At 32.9% G+C, this 18,575-nt stretch overlaps 1 protein-coding gene across 2 annotated transcripts in view; it reads right to left on the bottom strand.

The window, feature by feature from the left end:
• Positions 1 to 1,642: 1,642 nt before the first annotated feature.
• Positions 1,643 to 18,575, bottom strand: part of LOC140047487 (uncharacterized) — a 32,563-nt gene continuing 15,630 nt past the window's right edge. For both annotated transcript variants that reach the window (XM_072092528.1, XM_072092527.1), the window contains exons 3-4: positions 7,967 to 8,020; positions 1,643 to 3,410 (exon numbers count right to left, since the gene is read on the bottom strand). In XM_072092528.1, coding sequence (XP_071948629.1) covers positions 3,291 to 3,410; positions 7,967 to 8,020 — 174 coding nt within the window. In that variant the 3' untranslated portion in view covers positions 1,643 to 3,290. The remainder of the gene's footprint in view (positions 3,411 to 7,966; positions 8,021 to 18,575) is intronic.

Genomic DNA, 18,575 nt, shown 5'->3' with positions numbered 1-18,575 from the left:
AGATTCAAACGCTTTAACATTTACTTATTTCAGGCAACCACGAACGTTCAGTGGCAGATATTCAAACGCTTTAACATTTACTTATTTCAGGCAACCACGAACGTTCAGTGGCAGATTCAAACGCTTTAACATTTACTTATTTCAGGCAACCACGAACGTTCAGTGGCAGATTCAAACGCTTTAACATTTACTTATTTCAGGCAATCACGAACGTTCAGTGGCAGATTCAAACGCTTTAACATTTACTTATTTCAGGCAACCACGAACGTTCAGTGGCAGATTCAAACGCTTTAACATTTACTTATTTCAGGCAACCACGAACGTTCAGTGGCAGATTCAAACGCTTTAACATTTACTTATTTCAGGCAACCACGAACGTTCAGTGGCAGATTCAAACGCTTTAACATTGACTTATTTCAGGCAATCACGAACGTTCAGTGGCAGATATTCAAACGCTTTAACATTTACTTATTTCAGGCAATCACGAACGTTCAGTGGCAGATTCAAACGCTTTAACATTTACTTATTTCAGGCAACCACGAACGTTCAGTGGCAGATATTCAAACGCTTTAACATTTACTTATTTATAATGATCTATATTTATCCGCCTAAAAAAGTCAATCCGGGTATTTTGTCAAGACACAGTTACACGCCGGTGACTGGGATTAGAGTAAGGATAGAGTCTGAAGACCTGCAATGGGTGGAGAGAAATTCCACTTGCGCCTTCAACAATTATTAAAGGCTGGTTTTAATATCATCATTTTTGTTGGCTAGCGGAGCTGTTCAGTAATTGAACATCAAGCGACGTTGCTCATGAGGAATGACATACTGTATAATGCAACAATTAGAAAAACAAATCCTAAAATCATAGACCTACAAACGGAAACACCAATTTTGTCTGTGTACTTTAAGGGCACACTAGCGATCTAACTCTTGCACGGACATCAAACAGGGTCTCCACTGAAATAATGTCACTAAAATTCCTAGGTGGTCACTTACTTTGTTGTCTCATTGTATCCTACGCCTTCCTCTCCAGCTATCAGATGCCATTTCTGAGGCGGTACATAAGCCTATCTTTCTTTTAACGTGATACAACAACTCACCTAGTAATTTTACAGGTGGCTACTCAGGTATGCTCATACAGGTGTAAATTCCCTGGGACGTACATGTAGCGCATGCAATTAAATTCACCAATCACAAGCAATGTATCATATAATATTACCCATCATTGTTGCCCTTATTTATTTAAAAAAAAACCCAGAATACGCTTGAATGCGTTGCTTGGTTGTGGGGTTTTAGATAGAAAATACTCATTTAAATTTGAAATTTTAATTATGATGTCACATAGGCCTAATATTGTAAGTCTTTGTAATTATAATTAAACATTTTCATTCGTCAATATTGTAAAATAATATTGCTTCGTAAAAAGATCTAAAGCATAATATAATTGGTCGTTCTTAGTTTGAGATAAAGTTAAACAATTATGAAATACAATATAGTATTCAATAATATCATCATCAATATCCGCAGGTTAGTCGGCATGAATGAAATGACGCCCTCACATGCATTTGAATTTCTACAATGTATGATAACTCAATCATTAAAATAACACACAGTAGACGACGAATGGTAATGTATCCAGATTTCAAAGTTTATTCCTGTGAACATATCGACACTCAGCACACGATCATTTTCTTGGGCATTTAGGTCCACAATCTTGATCAACAAAATTAATTACTGGACGGGTGTCCCTTAACAACGTACGACAAAAGCCGCTCCAAACTTCGTTACCAAACTATGTCAATTTCTTACAACAACATAACAACGTATAACTCTAATAGACATACGCAATGTTGTTAATGTTCTCTTGTAAGTGCACCGCATTTATGGATCTTAATAATGAGTCAAACCATGTGTAGAACATTTATTACATACAATTTCAACTTATTTTGATTGATTAGCAAAATAAAATGACGAGAAGCTTGTTGCTATCTTGGACTACGTTCTAACACATAATAATATTATATTCATTGTGAATGTACAATATGCAAATAAATATGTTCCGTTTGTAAAGTATTTACTGATAGATAAATGTATATAAATGTACTTTATTAACATATTATACTATACATGTTTGTTAAATATAATGCATGTATATAATTACATTATATGATCACATAATTATTATATACATACCTAACCCATAAATGTATTTAGTAAATGATTATGTATATTATGTATAACTGGGTGTCGGTAGAAACTCGAAAACCATCTGTTTATAAGGATGGGGAGGCCTACTGCTTCAATTTTAAGCTATTGATGATACATCATCATCATCTTTTAAAATATTATGATTTCCATATCCCCCGAAGACTATTTTATGAAATACTTTTTGCAATTTTCTTATATTTTAAAGTGTTTTTGGAGTCCCCTGATTAGGCATATGGTTGTTCCAAAGACGGGATTTATTCATATGCCTAGGCCTATAATATCGTCTTTACATTGACGTTTGTATATTGTGTCAGGACGATTGGCAAACATGAATTATGATAAATCCATACTGAAATTATTTAAAATTATTAATCTAACTTTCTGTTAAATCCCTGTATATAAAACCATTATTTGTTACAATTATGGTATCCCAATTTTACCTAAAAATGAACGTAATATTTGCAATAGGCAAATCAAAAAAAAAATTTTTTTTTGATAACAAGAGTTGCTTGCACACCCACAATCTTACTGCAAAGTATACATATCAACATTATGGATGGTATTATTCATTCATTCTTTTTCGAACTGTAGCTTCCTTGACATAATTCAGCGCATTGTAATATATTGTTTCTGATTTTGCTTGTAGAGAATTCTGGTTTGAAAATTCAATCCAGCATCTTAAATACTGCAGTTACCTTCAGTATCTCAGCATCTCGGATACTGCAGTACCTTCAGTATCTCAGACATCTCAGATACTGCAGTACCTTTAGTATCTCAACATCTTGGATACTGCAGTACCTTCAGTATCTCAGACATCTCAGATACTGCAGTACCTTCAGTATCTCAGCATCTCGGATACTGCAGTACCTTCAGTATCTCAACATCTCAGATACTGCAGTAACTTCAGTGTCTCAGCATCTCAGATACTGCAGTAGCTTCAGTAACTTGGTACGATCCGATTGCTGGTCAGGCTATAATAAACATAATGAACGGAATGTGATGAGCTAGCTGCAATCCTTGAAGAATGTTCAGCCTGTTTGAGTCGAATCCAAAATTGTCTTTACAACTTTAAACATAACCTATCCTTCGTACCACCGCGGGTCAAAGCCTGAATAGTATTCTTGATTATCACCAGCATGATGCCTCTGTATATAATCACCATCGGAATCAAACATGACTTTCTCAGCGTAATCTTTTAACTGTTCAAAATAAGATAATACAAAATAATGATAAAATTATGTGCATATACATTAAAACTCCTTAACTATTGTTAGAGTGAGGACAAAACGAATAATTAGGCCTATAGAGTAAAAAGTAAACATTTTCATCCTTAAAAACAAAAAGATGTGAACTCAATCCTCGTGATACGTACGTCACCCTATGTCTTACAATTCACCGTTTATAGGCCTAATGGCCACCTCTCGTGATACGTACGTCACCCTATGTCTTACAATTCAGCGTTTATAGGCCTAATGGCCACCCCTCGTGATACGTACGTCACCCTATGTCTTACAATTCACCGTTTATAGGCCTAATGGCCACCTCTCGTGATACGTACGTCACCCTATGTCTTACAATTCAGCGTTTATAGGCCTAATGGCCACCCCTCGTGATACGTACGTCACCCTATGTCTTACAATTCACCGTTTATAGGCCTAATGGCCACCCCTCGTGATACGTACGTCACCCTATGTCTTACAATTCAGCGTTTATAGGCCTAATGGCCACCCCTCGTGATACGTACGTCACCCTATGTCTTACAATTCACCGTTTATAGGCCTAATGGCCACCCCTCGTGATACGTACGTCACCCTATGTCTTACAATTCACCGTTTATAGGCCTAATGGCCACCCCTCGTGATACGTACGTCACCCTATGTCTTACAATTCACCGTTTATAGGCCTAATGGCCACCCCTCGTGATACGTACGTCACCCTATGTCTTACAATTCACCGTTTATAGGCCTAATGGCCACCCCTCGTGATACGTACGTCACCCTATGTCTTACAATTCACCGTTTATAGGCCTAATGGCCACCCCTCGTGATACGTACGTCACCCTATGTCTTACAATTCACCGTTTATAGGCCTAATGGCCACCCCTCGTGATACGTACGTCATCCTATGTCTTACAATTCACCGTTTATAGGCCTAATGGCCACCCCTCGTGATACGTACGTCACCCTATGTCTTACAATTCACCGTTTATAGGCCTAATGGCCACCCCTCGTGATACGTACGTCACCCTATGTCTTACAATTCACCGTTTATAGGCCTAATGGCCACCTCAAAATACCTGTCTAAGCATAACCTATTCTATGTACACCACATGTTCCATTAATTTTCACAATCGCAAGTGCAAATGAATTTAACAGCATAATAAAATGAAATCTATTCATCCTTGTGGTGTTGTTAAATTATTTTACAGCAGCAGCAATATTATTTTATTATACTATAAATTAATATTTCTGTCAATGTTTAATGATAAAACTAAATAACAAAATAAACTTTTAAATTCAACGTATTTTCATAGAAGAATAGAATATATAATATGTATTGTTTAATATTGATACAGTTGCAGTGCAAGTTTATCTGCATAATTTATATAAATACACATCTAAGCAGACGGGCAATAATTTCAATACTATTAATATTATTCAATTCATATCTCCGCATCATATATTTATTAAAACATTATTACCAATAACGTTTTGATATTACGTGCATTGCATTTAGAAAATGTACATAAAGTCGTTAATATTATTGGTGTAATGATACCAAATTAAGAAGCAGAGAGTTGAGTGCGTCATCTGTTCCCAAATGTAAACCACTTTGATAGTTTTAGTGATCAGTTGTGAACTACAATATCACACTGAGAGCTTTATACGACGGTTTTAATGACGATAAAACGATTAAATTAGTAAACAGGGCCTCCATTACATTTGAGGTGTATGTTTATTCCTTTAAATATAGGTCTAAAATCAAGTTTATTTTTGAATAATAAATTACCGCAAGATAAAGAAACGACCACAGTTTCTTTTATGTTTGTACGTCTGAATAGATAACTGACATTTGCATTGTATTTGTTACAGACATACAAGCTTTCAATAATTTACGTTATTTATGTGTTACTAAGTAATAACACAGATTATTTAATATTACTGATGTTATTGTTTTGCGAATGCTTTATATCTTCAGCAGTTCAGTCATTGAAAGCCTCTTTCAGCTGCTCCCGTGGCTTTGATTAATTAATACAATAACTAGTCATCTCTTCCTAGCTTGAGTTCATCGTCATTATTAACGTTTTACTGACCGCTTGATTTGTGTGAACGAGTTGATGGACATATTATCACTAATTACAGCTTTTATCGTGATGATAGATTTACAGACATAAAGAGTGTATTTTGAATACTGAATATTTACTTATAACAAGTTTATTATTCCTTCTGCTGATGTGATCAGACAAAAATGTCGAATTATTACTTCCCATGTTTGTTTTAGTTTAAAATTGTATGCATATATTACTATATTACAAATAATTAGTAAAAAATTAGGTAATTATGATAGTGAAATTATGTGCATCAATTTACCAATTGATGTTTATCCTGTTGCAGTATTTTCCTCTTTCATGTTCTATGCATTAAACGCTGTACAAACAGTACATTCACTGATAGGTTGATTGACTTCATATAACCGGTTAAACAGAAGGCGTATATGATGCACTCTAATGCAACAAGTATTTTTTATTTGTTTAATTTTAAAAATATTTTTTTTTACTGAAATACATTTTATATTTGTAGTGTTGTGTACAGTTTAGATAATTTAAATTTAAAGAGGTTGAAGATATAACAATAAACAAGGAATCTAGAATCTACGATTAAACTTAATTAGTCGTTATAGCTCCCTATTGCTGTAACTCGTTTGGTAGAAAGTACTACAAAGTACAAACAATGTCTAAGAAGGCAGATGTTGACGTACTTTTGTTGAATTACGATGTAAATAATAAAAATTGACATAGTGATAACCATAGTACAATTCCAGTGTGTTAGTTACTTTGTGGCTCAACGCCGATGCCGTCTTTATTAGTTTAAATTGAAGAGCGCCCTCTCTATCGTCACACAAATTTATGTTCCTTTTGTAACACCCCGCCACCCTCGTCAACGGTTTTATTTGTTGCCGACGACCAGATTCATACATAACGCGTTTATTCTACGAATGGAGTTTGGACTATAAGTTTGGTTGTTTAGTCTATTCATATCAATTTTTTTTGTAAACATTTATATTAGGCTATCAGCTCTCTGGAGATTTTTTGAAATTCTTAAATTGACTATAACTTAAAAACTAAAAGCCTTTTTGAAATGAAACTTGGACACATGTAGGCTTCATGTCAAGGATCATCTTCCTGTATCATCAGCAAAATTGTGAAGATTAGGTTTTTTTGCGTACGCAAGCTTTGAAAGTTAAAAATGCCCTTTTCAGGACATTTTAAGAATTTCACATTTTTCAAAAAAAATTTGCGTTTGTTTTTGTTCTGTGCTTTATTTCTAATAATACTATAACGTACGGTGAGAGTTAATAAAATAAATGTACCTTGTGTACAATTTTGTGGGATTATATTCCAAATATATGATTAATAAATAAATAAATAATTATGATTCAGAAGACTAGAGTAAAAGATAAATCATTTCAACCGCAAAATAAAATTATTTTATTTTTAGCTATGAAAAACACGATACGTCAAAATAATCATTTGCATGTATTCTGTGACAAAAGTAATAAATACTAATGGGTGGTAATGCTGTCAATTAAAGATTCAATGATAATTGCTATACATCTATGTTTATACAATTATCGTATTTATTTACAAGTTTTCGTCGCTGTCATCATCGCTACATGGGCCCTGCGGTTGCTAACCCAAAATAACCCGTCATGACGGTGGTATAACTGATATGAAATAATCGAGTGCGTTACGTTAAGTCACACACGAATGGGTGCGTACACTTGGATGATGATGTCACAATTTCATTTATAGACTGGCTTGTGCTTGATTAATACGACTGCATTGCTGAGCCGACTAATAACCGCCATTAGGTACTAGCCATCAAAATATAATTACACATACATTCAAGTGACAGATTAAAAACATTCCAGAGTAACGTTACCAAGTCCCTCCGGTTACTAGGAGCATGGATGTATTTGATGGTCATTATGAGAAAGTCAATAAGCGTTTATGAGAATATTTGTATGTAAACTTGTGTGTATTATTACCATTGAGTTATTTATAACTCGGTGACATTCATGTTGAATCTGTTTAAAGTAACATTCCAGCTTTCAGACAAATGCAATAATCATTAATAAAAATTATTTACAAACCATATTGTGTTATATAATTAGTTTATTAAAGTAATAAATATAGTATAATCAACTTATATGGTCCATGTGCTCTTATTTAGGTTTCTTTTTGTAAAATGGTCGCTAGGGACATCAATACCAAAACATCATCATGGAGGGATTTTATATTTGTCTATTAAGCCTCATTACATACAGAATTGAAGAGGTGACGCATGTTAATATAATAAAGTAAAGGTAATATAACCTTAATAATTAGAAGTGTAAATGGATACTGGGTAAACCTTAACCATCATTCTCAAAATAAATGCAATTAATGTTTTAATAATTCAGAGTAAGTTTAAAAATTATGTTTGTAATAGAACACAACCAATCAAAAAATATTAATACAATAAATAAAACTTACCAATTTTGCTAAAACTCGAGCACTTTGTGCTCTCCGAACTTTCATCAAAGTTTCCTGTGAATTAAATAATAAATAAATGATTATTAATGATAGATATTGTAAGTATAGTTCGATATGACCGTTTTTACGTACTAATTATACTACTACAAATTTAATATTCCGCCACTTAATATAATAACATAATATAATGGACCTTTCAATGCCAGGCCAAATTAATTCTGGTCCTTACAACATATGACAAGACGAAACCAGAAACAGTTTATTTAAATAGACCGTTCATGCTTATTATTCATGTATTATTTATGATGTATCCTTTACGCTGCATTTTTACTTCATAACTCAATATACTATCTTGAAGTATCCCTTGCTACACTGCTACGTTATTAATACAATAGCTGCAGCACAATCACTCACATATTCCACACATTTATGCTATTAAGATTAATCTCATTTATGATGGACTAGATTACGCAGTTATGAAATGTTTATGCATCAACATTAAAAATGGTGTATCAGGTAATCCGAATTGATTAATAATTCTAATCCGTATTTAATGCGTTAGTGGAATATAAAAACATTTCTGAGATTTCATCACAGTGACGTCGTAACAACACGATTATTATGTCATATTCCAATTTTGTCTGTTTTCTATGTTCAACTCCTATGTTATTGGTTGCTGCCCATGTCATCATCTGTTAAACTAAACAGGACGCACGAGAATACAATACAGTAATTTATAATATAGAGCATATATTCACAGTAATATCTGTATTTATTGAGATATTATTGGTTCAATGCCGAGGTAAATTTGTCTTTCTTAAAGAGAGAAAGAGAAGAAGAACAGGAACAAGAGAAGGATTATGGGAAGGATAAGGTCATGCTATATACAAACAAATGCTAGGTCACAATGTTTTCGTGATTCTCAACTTGGAAAACAAATTAAATTCAAATAATTTGTGAAAGACATTCGATACAAATTGTTTTTATAATGACGTTAATAAGACAATGTTGTAAGTCTTTGTTTATTCTATCTACATGCGTCACATAAACATATCGTGGTAACAATTAGTGTATTTTACCATAACACTCGTAGGGTTTAACGATGTTCCATGCTTAATTTCAATGTGACACCTAAATTAGTTAACATTTTCACGAATAATACTTCAATGAACGGTAGAAGCCTATTTAACTTCAATATAAAAAATAAAGTAGCAGTGTGAGATAACTTAAAATTCGGTTTAATGATGAGAGCTGGTAGAAGCAATGTAAGTAATGTTCACACACTTGCTACCAAAATATCTATACAGAGTGTAGAGAACCGTCTCCAGCACGTCGAATGGACGAGATACAGCGCCATACAATTATAGATACAAACTATTGGCTAGTGACAATGACAATTACGTAATTGCAGTGCTGTACGGAAAATAGAATATAAAATGCATGAAGTGATTAAAAATAAGAAATTACTCTATCTTGTTTGGTGGAAATGATAGGCATTACTAATCTTATTATGTGACTACATGAATGAGCTATTAAAACTGATCCAAAGCATTAGTTGTAATTAACTGTTGATCACGAAGTCACCGAGGCATTATTCAACAGCAAAATAACACAAAATGCTTTTATAACGATTGATTTTCTAATCAATTAATTAATTCACACGTGATTATGCTACGCTCCCAAACACTGAAGTTATGTGCCCCTAGAGTACAGGATAGTTTGAGACAAAATATACTGAAATTCATCGAAATTCCGAATGTTTAATACGGCAAACAAGTTACGTGCCCCTAGAGTACAGTATAGTTTGAGACAAAATATACCGAAATTCATCGAAATTCCGAATGTTTACTACTACAAACATGTTGTGTGCATGCTAACTGTATTCGAACTTAATTAAACACCCTTGTTAAACATGCTAGACCTACTATACAAATGTATACCCAGGTTAACGAATAGAACATTGAAATAAAAATTGTAATTATTTGAACGGAAAATGAAAAAGTATGCACCCTAGGATAAATTTTGAAAATTAGAAAACCTTGCAGGATTGCCGGAAAGAATCGCGATTCCACTTGCTTCATTGAATAAAAAACAAAACAATCACATCCACCAGTTAAACATTTTTGATAAAGAAGACATTTTCAAAATACCTAATGCGTCTAAAGTAATTCATACATTGTCACTCGAATCTGTCGGCATCTTGTAAAACATTACAATACATGACTTATGGAACGTCATTTGGCGGATGGCATGTGATGTTCAATCATGAGTATATTCTGTGGACGTCAAATAGGACATTATGTACCACACATCGTATTTATCATCATTTGTGTTATAATATAATAACATATAAGTTAAGTAAACGTTTACATTGTTTTAGCGGTGTTTTGTCTCATTCCTCAAATATACCGCCGTTTGCATTCAAGGCTAATAACAATTAGCCCTGATGTATTCCAACAATAATGTCCGTTTTAAAAAGAAAAGTATACAACTGAGAATCAAATTATTAATAATGAAAAGATGTTTTTCTACCTGTTTTATACATTTAAATTACTTTCTCATACGAAATAATGTGAGATAACCCGTATTCTTCCCATTCGGGGCAGTTATTATAACAGAAATTTACAACATACAAGAGATAAAGAATGTTAAAACAGTTCAAAACAAAACACCATACCTAATAGTCTTTCTGTACGCATATTTCATAATATGTACGCATATTTCATAATCATAGAATGCTGTAGTTCAAATTTAATATTTAGATGATGCGCATGCGCTAATTGACTAATTCTGTAATTGGGATCGAATCCTCCTCAGGCTTACAGTACGCCATTTAAAATTTCCTCCGAATTCGAACAGGGAAGTTTATCAAAATCAATGAAAAGCTTTAGTAGTAACGTATCTTAACTTATTTGTATTTTAAAAGCATGAACTCCAATGTGTACAGTGTATGGTCAACAAACAAATATTAAACAAGATCATCCCAGACTATAGTCCCATCTAAAGCTTAAGCTTATGGGCAGTAAAATATTAGTCGCGACTTTAAAACACTTGAGTATCGCTGGTTTTAGTGTTTTATCAATATCATCGTTCACTTCTCAAGATCATCAAGCTCTTACATTCGTGTCTGCAATCTGTTTCTATTATTCTGACATGTCGAGTATTACAAATTAATTGTTTTTACTTTTAATAAAGACAGAGAAAATAATAGATATATTCTGTCAAACTATTAACGATTGTGTACTGTTAAAGTAACACCTGTTCCTACAATGTATTAATAGTCTCGCTTTATCCATCGTATCTGACATATTAGATTTGTTTTTCTTGTGAATAATAGATTAAAATTGTTCTGCAATCGTTATTCGCACATTAATCGTGAGGTTGAGCGAAAAATAAAGTCAGTATTCAAACGGATGCAATGCCCCTCAAATCTCACGCCTTATCACCTGGTCTATTAGATACCATTTATCATGTGTACTAAGGTTATTAGTTAGCCAGCCAAATGTTTCAACTGAACTTTATTTAATTTAAATTGATGTCCGTGTATTTTACTTGATCTTCACGTTCATTGATAACTAATTCCGAAAGGCTGAGTAGGCCATATGACACGATATAAAGGATTGAAGCAACTCTAAATTGATTGAACCCATTAGGCTTAACATGAAGGTGAATTACAAAAATATTCTGAAAACATGAATTCGAAAAATAAAGCTGCAAATCTGTACAATAATCTCCAGTGGATTAAGCTTTAATAAGTCGATCCGACTAATATACTACTAAATTCCGATATTAATAAATGAATAATCGTAGAACGTAATTCCTATAAATGACGCTGATGTAGCGGTGTAATCTGTCAATAGGAAGGAAACGGAACATTAACACAGCAATCAGCCATATACTATTGATTGGATTTGACAATCGATTTTAATGGATTCACTTTAGTGTAGCTTATTAAAAAAGTCTTTACAGCTTAACACACAGAACAACTAGTAATGACATGCATAAAAGAAGAACTAGGGAAACTATACAGGATCTCTTATATGAGTACAGCCTTGTTCGAACTTCCTACCTAAAGTATATGTTCTGTGAGGTATCTTATATGACTACAGCCTTGTATGGGTGTATAAGCATTAACGACAGGAGGTTGTGGGTGCCAATTCAGATAAAACTCTTATTGAAAGTAGATCAACAAGTTTATAGTATTTGAAGTTGATGCATATATTGGTACCTATTAGTAAGATTTGTTTCCTCCACTAATCACTCCCATTTTTAACAATCTTGATAATAATGGACTAGTATATATATATATAGTTATCACGACATCGTGAACAGCACGAAACTCTTCTCATTGTAAACTCGAAACGACTCAATGACTTAATTTGTAGTCCATTTTATATCTACAAAAGAGTCGATGCCTGATCATATGAGAGTGTCGATATTAGTAACCGTATGAAATCTAGGTGCTGATGAATATTATCGATAGGCGGTAATGCTTAGAGAAACACAGCATATTTTTTTTTCATTTATTCATTTAGCATCCATTCAACAATACATTTAAAATACATAACAAAGAAAAAATACAAAATAATTAAAATAATAAAATTCATTAAAACCAAAGTGAATGGGTGCAAGGACGACCCATAAAATCGACATGTCAATTTATTTCCAATGGGGTCCATTGCAAGAGAAATCTGAGATGTGAAAGTGAACAAGGATCATAAGAAAAGCATATGGAAATGTGAAAGACATAATAAAAAATCACATATAAAATGTTAAAAACGTAATATAAAAAAAGTAAAAAAAAAAATATATATAAAGTGAAGAGCAACAATATCATAAAACCGGAATATATAAAATCAGATAGGAATATCAGCGATGAGATACTTTCTTAATTTAATTTTAAAAATAGATTGATTATTGATGGATTTTGGATCATTGAGAAGAGCATTCCAGTCCTTGATTCCTATATTGTAGAAAGCTTTAGATTCGATACCCCTAGCATTGTGAACAATAAAGTTGTATATACTGTTCCGGGTGATGTGACCATGACAATTACAGACTCTAGAAAATTGTGAATACATGTAAGAGGCGTGTCGGTTATGAACAATTTTAAAAACATGACATAACCTAAGATATTTAACTCTAGTCTTAACATTAAGGTACCGAGACCAATATGAAACATATAATTAGCACCCAGAATAAAGCGTGCCATCTTATTCTGATTAATGCAATTTACGTTTAAGATATTTATTTAGATTGGAATACCAAGAACAGGCACCATAGTCAAATAAGCACTGACTTAGTGCGGAACATAACTGTTTTCTGGAAGATAGAGATAAACATTGTTTATGCCTTTAAAGGAAACGAAGCCTACCGTTAATTTTAGAAATAATAAGCATAGACATTACAATTTGTCAAATAACAATACGCTCACACTACTAATTATTATTGATAATAAAAGTACGGGTTTTTGGGTGCGCGCGCACATCAAATTTGTAGAGCAAACTTTGAAAAAATAATCAGAATCACCTTTCCCTGTCTTTTTACATCCTGGAGGAATAAGATCATATATACAGATAAAGCGTCTGTGTTTGAATATTTTTAGACTTTCTCAAAAGTAGGGCATTACTTAATTTATTATTGTGGCACTTTGCGTACACTAAACCATATCAATGTGCATTAAGTGTAAAACAAGCATGTTCTACTTCAGTGGTACTTGCTGATGTATGTCATGATACATTAGCAAAGTACATGCTAACAACCAAATATACTCGAGCTAAAATAATAGTTGTCGTATTTAAGGTTATTCTTCGAACAATGGTGCTACCAATGTTTGTAGATATTCTTAAGCCTAAATAGTTGCTTCCATTTAAAAGTCTATTAATTTATTTCATCGTTTAAATTGACGTATTCTCGAGTTAAATGTCGCAAGAAGCGAAAAAGTACTCTCTCGCTCATAGTGTTTATCTATTGAATCACCCAAATCTCTATATTAACTCTATTGTCTAAAGATGAGAACATTTTTGTTTATACGCGAACGTGGTACGTGTACAGAATTGAAATACTGGATTATATCCAATTAATTAGGCTGGGAAACTAATTTACAATAAGATACAAAATTATTAAGGTTTAGACAGATTGAAGTTGATTGAGATGTATTCATTAATAATCTTTATGAATTAATTATGAACGAATCACGCAAGACAAAGACGCGTGTTATTCAGTTCTCAGCGATACCGTGAACGTGTTTTGTGTCAAATCGAAAACCATTCATTCAATCCAGGATTATTCAATGCTTATACATGCGTAACTGGAATTCGTTAACAATTCTGTTAGGCCTATTGAAAATAACCTCAATATTATGTCGAACCCTCTGATGGCAAATATATCTTACATCCTAACTACTTCTACTCTTTCTTTGGTGCGCAAATATATTGGTTAAAACATAATAATGCATGGTATCACGTGTTCAATAGACTGATTATAGCAAGATATTAGAACATAAAACGAACGAATGTCGCTAATATTAAAAACGACATGGGTCACAGTTTATTGATAAAACCTACAAGTTGGAACTTTAATCTTACTAGTAATGAACATTATCCTCCATATCTGTTTGAATATACGATGAACAAAACAAACATTACCACGTTAGACCTATGGACATTGTACCGAATAATAAGTATCATTGTTTCTTTACATTCTCTTTTGGTGTATTTTGTCTCAAAGAAGAAAGGATTCAGTCGGAAGTACTTCAAATCGATGTAAAACGTCTTGATTCACAAATATATAAATTTACTGATAATATTCAAAGTGCATATGATTAATTAGGTATATACGTAATTCACCTATAATCTATTAGCCTATATCTATCCATTATAGTGTTAGTCATACGTTCCCTGGTTAGAGTATTACCGTGCAGGAAAGATGCGGCGCCAGGAGCACATAATACATTTGAAAGCATAATTGAAGCATAAAAGCATAAAATAAATAACCGTGTTTAAAAGCAATGGAGCAATAAAGTAATAGTTTTTTTATTATCATTTTTATTGTTTTTCAATGGAAATGTTTCAATAAACATTTTAATTGCATTTTCTTGACAAATTACAATCGCGTTCAGGAAATTGATATTATAGTTTTAGAATGACAGATACTAATCTAGGACATGTATACGGGATCTGCTTTCTATTATGATATTGTCACATCTTCATTTAAGTGAACCTCATGACTTTAAATTGTCTAACATTCACAGACAACATATATGCTTTGAGCTCCATATCCAATACTTCAGTAATTTTGATAATGTGGAACCTAATTCGTGGAAATCTTAAGATACTCATCTTAAACCTATCGATAATTAAGGATACATTACACATTGACCTACCAAACATTACCTTGTCTTTCTTTATAGTTTTCCGACAATTATTATACCCCCAAGCACGCTTTGTCTTCCTAAATATGGTTTTATTTTCGAAACAATATCATATTTTAAAGAACGGAATACATGTTATAAGATATAAAGGTATAGGCGATTTCAGGTGTTGATTCTATAGTATAAACTGTAATATTGGCTTGTTTAGTTCAAACAATATGTACTAGAGTTTCTATAAAATCGAAATTACTGGTAATTTCTCCTGTATAAGTTTAATTTTACCTCGCCACTCTACAATAATCATGACCATGACACAAACAATATAGGTCAGATTTCGGTCAGATTTAACTTCGCCAATCAAACGATATTGTAATAACTTTACAAAGTGTTATCCTTGTTTTAATGTACAACATTGACGCCAAAGAATGACAATGGTAAAATAATCAATCATATTAATAATTGTATGACAATAATCAATGTTAAAATAACATTGCAATGGTTATTGTAAAAATGAAAATGTTATTCGATTGTAGTTCTTTCATTTTCATTTAAATATAAATAACAAAAACAACAAACGAGGAAGTCTCCAAATTAATGGTAATTGTAGGTTAAAAATAGGAGTAAAATTAATATTGAATTAATGACGTTGCACTTTACATGTATTGTTGCTGAATATTATTCTACAATTAGCACAAAGAGTTCATAAGGGAATATTATACAGTAACGAAATGAAAGAGAAATCATCGTGTCGTATGCTCATCTTTAATTTGAAACATCTTAAATTGAAGATGTTCACTTCCATAAAATGATGTCTGGTTATCGCTAAGTGATTTGAGAATACCAAGACGCCAGAACAGATATCCTATTTTTGTACTTTCCGGCTATAAACTACTGTACATTAGGTCGATTAAAATGAAAACATGTGTAATATTGAAAATGACGATGATTAGTGTATCTCGTTAGTAAACAAAAACAAAGAAGTGGACAATAGATTATATTATAGTGGCATACATTGATATTATCATTAAAAACGGTGCAATATCATACCGAAATGTTTTTGTTGATGATTTGTATATGATTTTATCTTATAATATATTGTGAATTTATAAGTAAAATTCAAATGAAAGTGACATCAAACGCCAATATCGATCTATTTGCATTAGGGCCAACTCTCTAAATGGAGAGTTTGGAAAATGTTCTACTAAGAGTAAGACTAAATAACCGGTTAAAATCGGTGTGAATAAATTAAAATCAGTGTGAATAAATTAACTCCATTTTCTTGGCAGCAGAAACAGGACACATTTGTGGTAACCGGTTAAAAGGCAGCGCAAAATAACCGGTTAAAAACACCAATTTAAATCGGTGTTAGAACGCCGTTTAACCGGTTATCGCTGAGCAATTCTTAGCTGCAACACGAAATAACGGTTATTTGATTGACAGTTGTGACCCCGGGTCAGATACCGTCGCATACGATGTGTGTTTTCCTCGTGGTTTTGACAGTCGAACGAAGAAGTGAACATGTATGTGGATGAATGAAATCACAAGATATGTTATTCAGTTGTGGGGGGAGAGAAAGTACGGGGAAGGATGGCAGGGAATATAAAAGAATCACAGATAATAAATAAGAGCATTTTTGCGAAAGTAAAAGAGGAGTTTGGGGTGGAGTTCCGGGGACTACCCAAGCTAAGCAATTTGAGGCGTTAGTACACGCTCGCGAAGGGTATGGATGGTCTCCTATATAAACACCAAAACGGAAACAAAAGGAACTCAGAATGTTGCAAATACCTACCAAACGATAGTAGATAATGGTTAATTAATTATGAAAACCCAAATTTTATAGCAAAAATCATCCGAATTTATGTTATAAACGATGAATTTAGCAACAAAAACTTAATCCAAACGAGCGTATTTATGGCATGCCTTTAGTGCCTTTAATAGGAGAACAATGAACATTCTTACTTTGATCGTTTTACATAATATAATTTTTTAGAAAAACATCACATCGACCGAAAACAAAGGTAATCAGAGCCTTTGATAATTGATATGATTTTATTAAGCATAGAAATGTGTTATTATTTATGTTAGTACATAAATATACGAAATAATGTTCAATACTCATTATTTTATTAAAGGCACTATATGCGTGCGATATTCTATGACTTGGATACTCTCGTTTGATTTAAGTTTTTGTGGCTAAACTCATCGTTTTTAACATAAATTCGGACGATTTTTGCTATAAAAGTTGGGTTTTCATAATTAATTAACAATTATCTACTCTCGTTTGGTAAGTATTGCAACATTCTGAGTCTCGTTTTTGTTTCCGTTTGGTGTTTTGTAGGACCGCGCTCGCGAAAGACAACAGTCGTTCACGTGGGAAGGGCCGTATGTCATCGCCTTTGTTGAGGATAAAAATTATCCTAGTTTAGGCGATCGGGCGCTTCACGACCCTCCCCATCATGTTATTGAAGGCGCCATGAGAATTAATTTTATTAGCGATGTAAGTAGGCTTTACAAAAAACAAAACTTGTAGACCTGGAGACAACATTTTATTTTTTTAACATGTTTGAGTGAGATGTTTGGCGATATAATACACACGTGTGTACTCACGACGTCGATGTAAACAAACAGCCAACTTCTACTTCCGTCTGAGTGTATTGCATTTTGGGTAATGATGACGTTTTGGTCGACGACCACCCATAGATTTAACCGGTTATTTCGGAGCACAAATTGAGCAGAAACGCGGTCTTGTTATTGTTATCTATTTTTAATCTATTTTAAAATAACCGGTTAAATTGCGTTATGCAGCAGAAAGATATGTAAATATATAAAGTCAATGCAACAAAGCATTCCATTGTATGTGCATTCTTGACACATTAAGAACATGGCGATTAATGGCCATGATCAAGTAATTACTACTTGCGTTCACACGATTTTTAAAACTAAAAACAGATTTTCTAATGAACTCATCAAAGGATGGGACGTCATTTAAGACAAACATCATGCTTGCACTACAATGTCTAGGCTGCTTCAGCAGCAAACGTAAGGCATTCTTATAACATACTTTCAGTGATCTCAGAGTGCTCTTATTATATCTACACCAAGGTTGAACAATAGATAAAGATTTTTTTTTCTCTCTTTTGCTATGAATATAATATTATGTCACCATGATATTCCGAAATAAAAAGATAAATGAAAATGAAAAATGAAAAATACAATGAAGAATATCTCCTTTGTAAT

The sequence above is a fragment of the Antedon mediterranea genome, chromosome 4 (assembly GCF_964355755.1).
Source record: "Antedon mediterranea chromosome 4, ecAntMedi1.1, whole genome shotgun sequence".
Lineage (NCBI taxonomy): Eukaryota > Metazoa > Echinodermata > Crinoidea > Comatulida > Antedonidae > Antedon > Antedon mediterranea.
The sequence above is the reverse complement of the archived record's forward strand: the minus strand, read 5'-3'. Positions and strand labels throughout refer to the sequence as shown.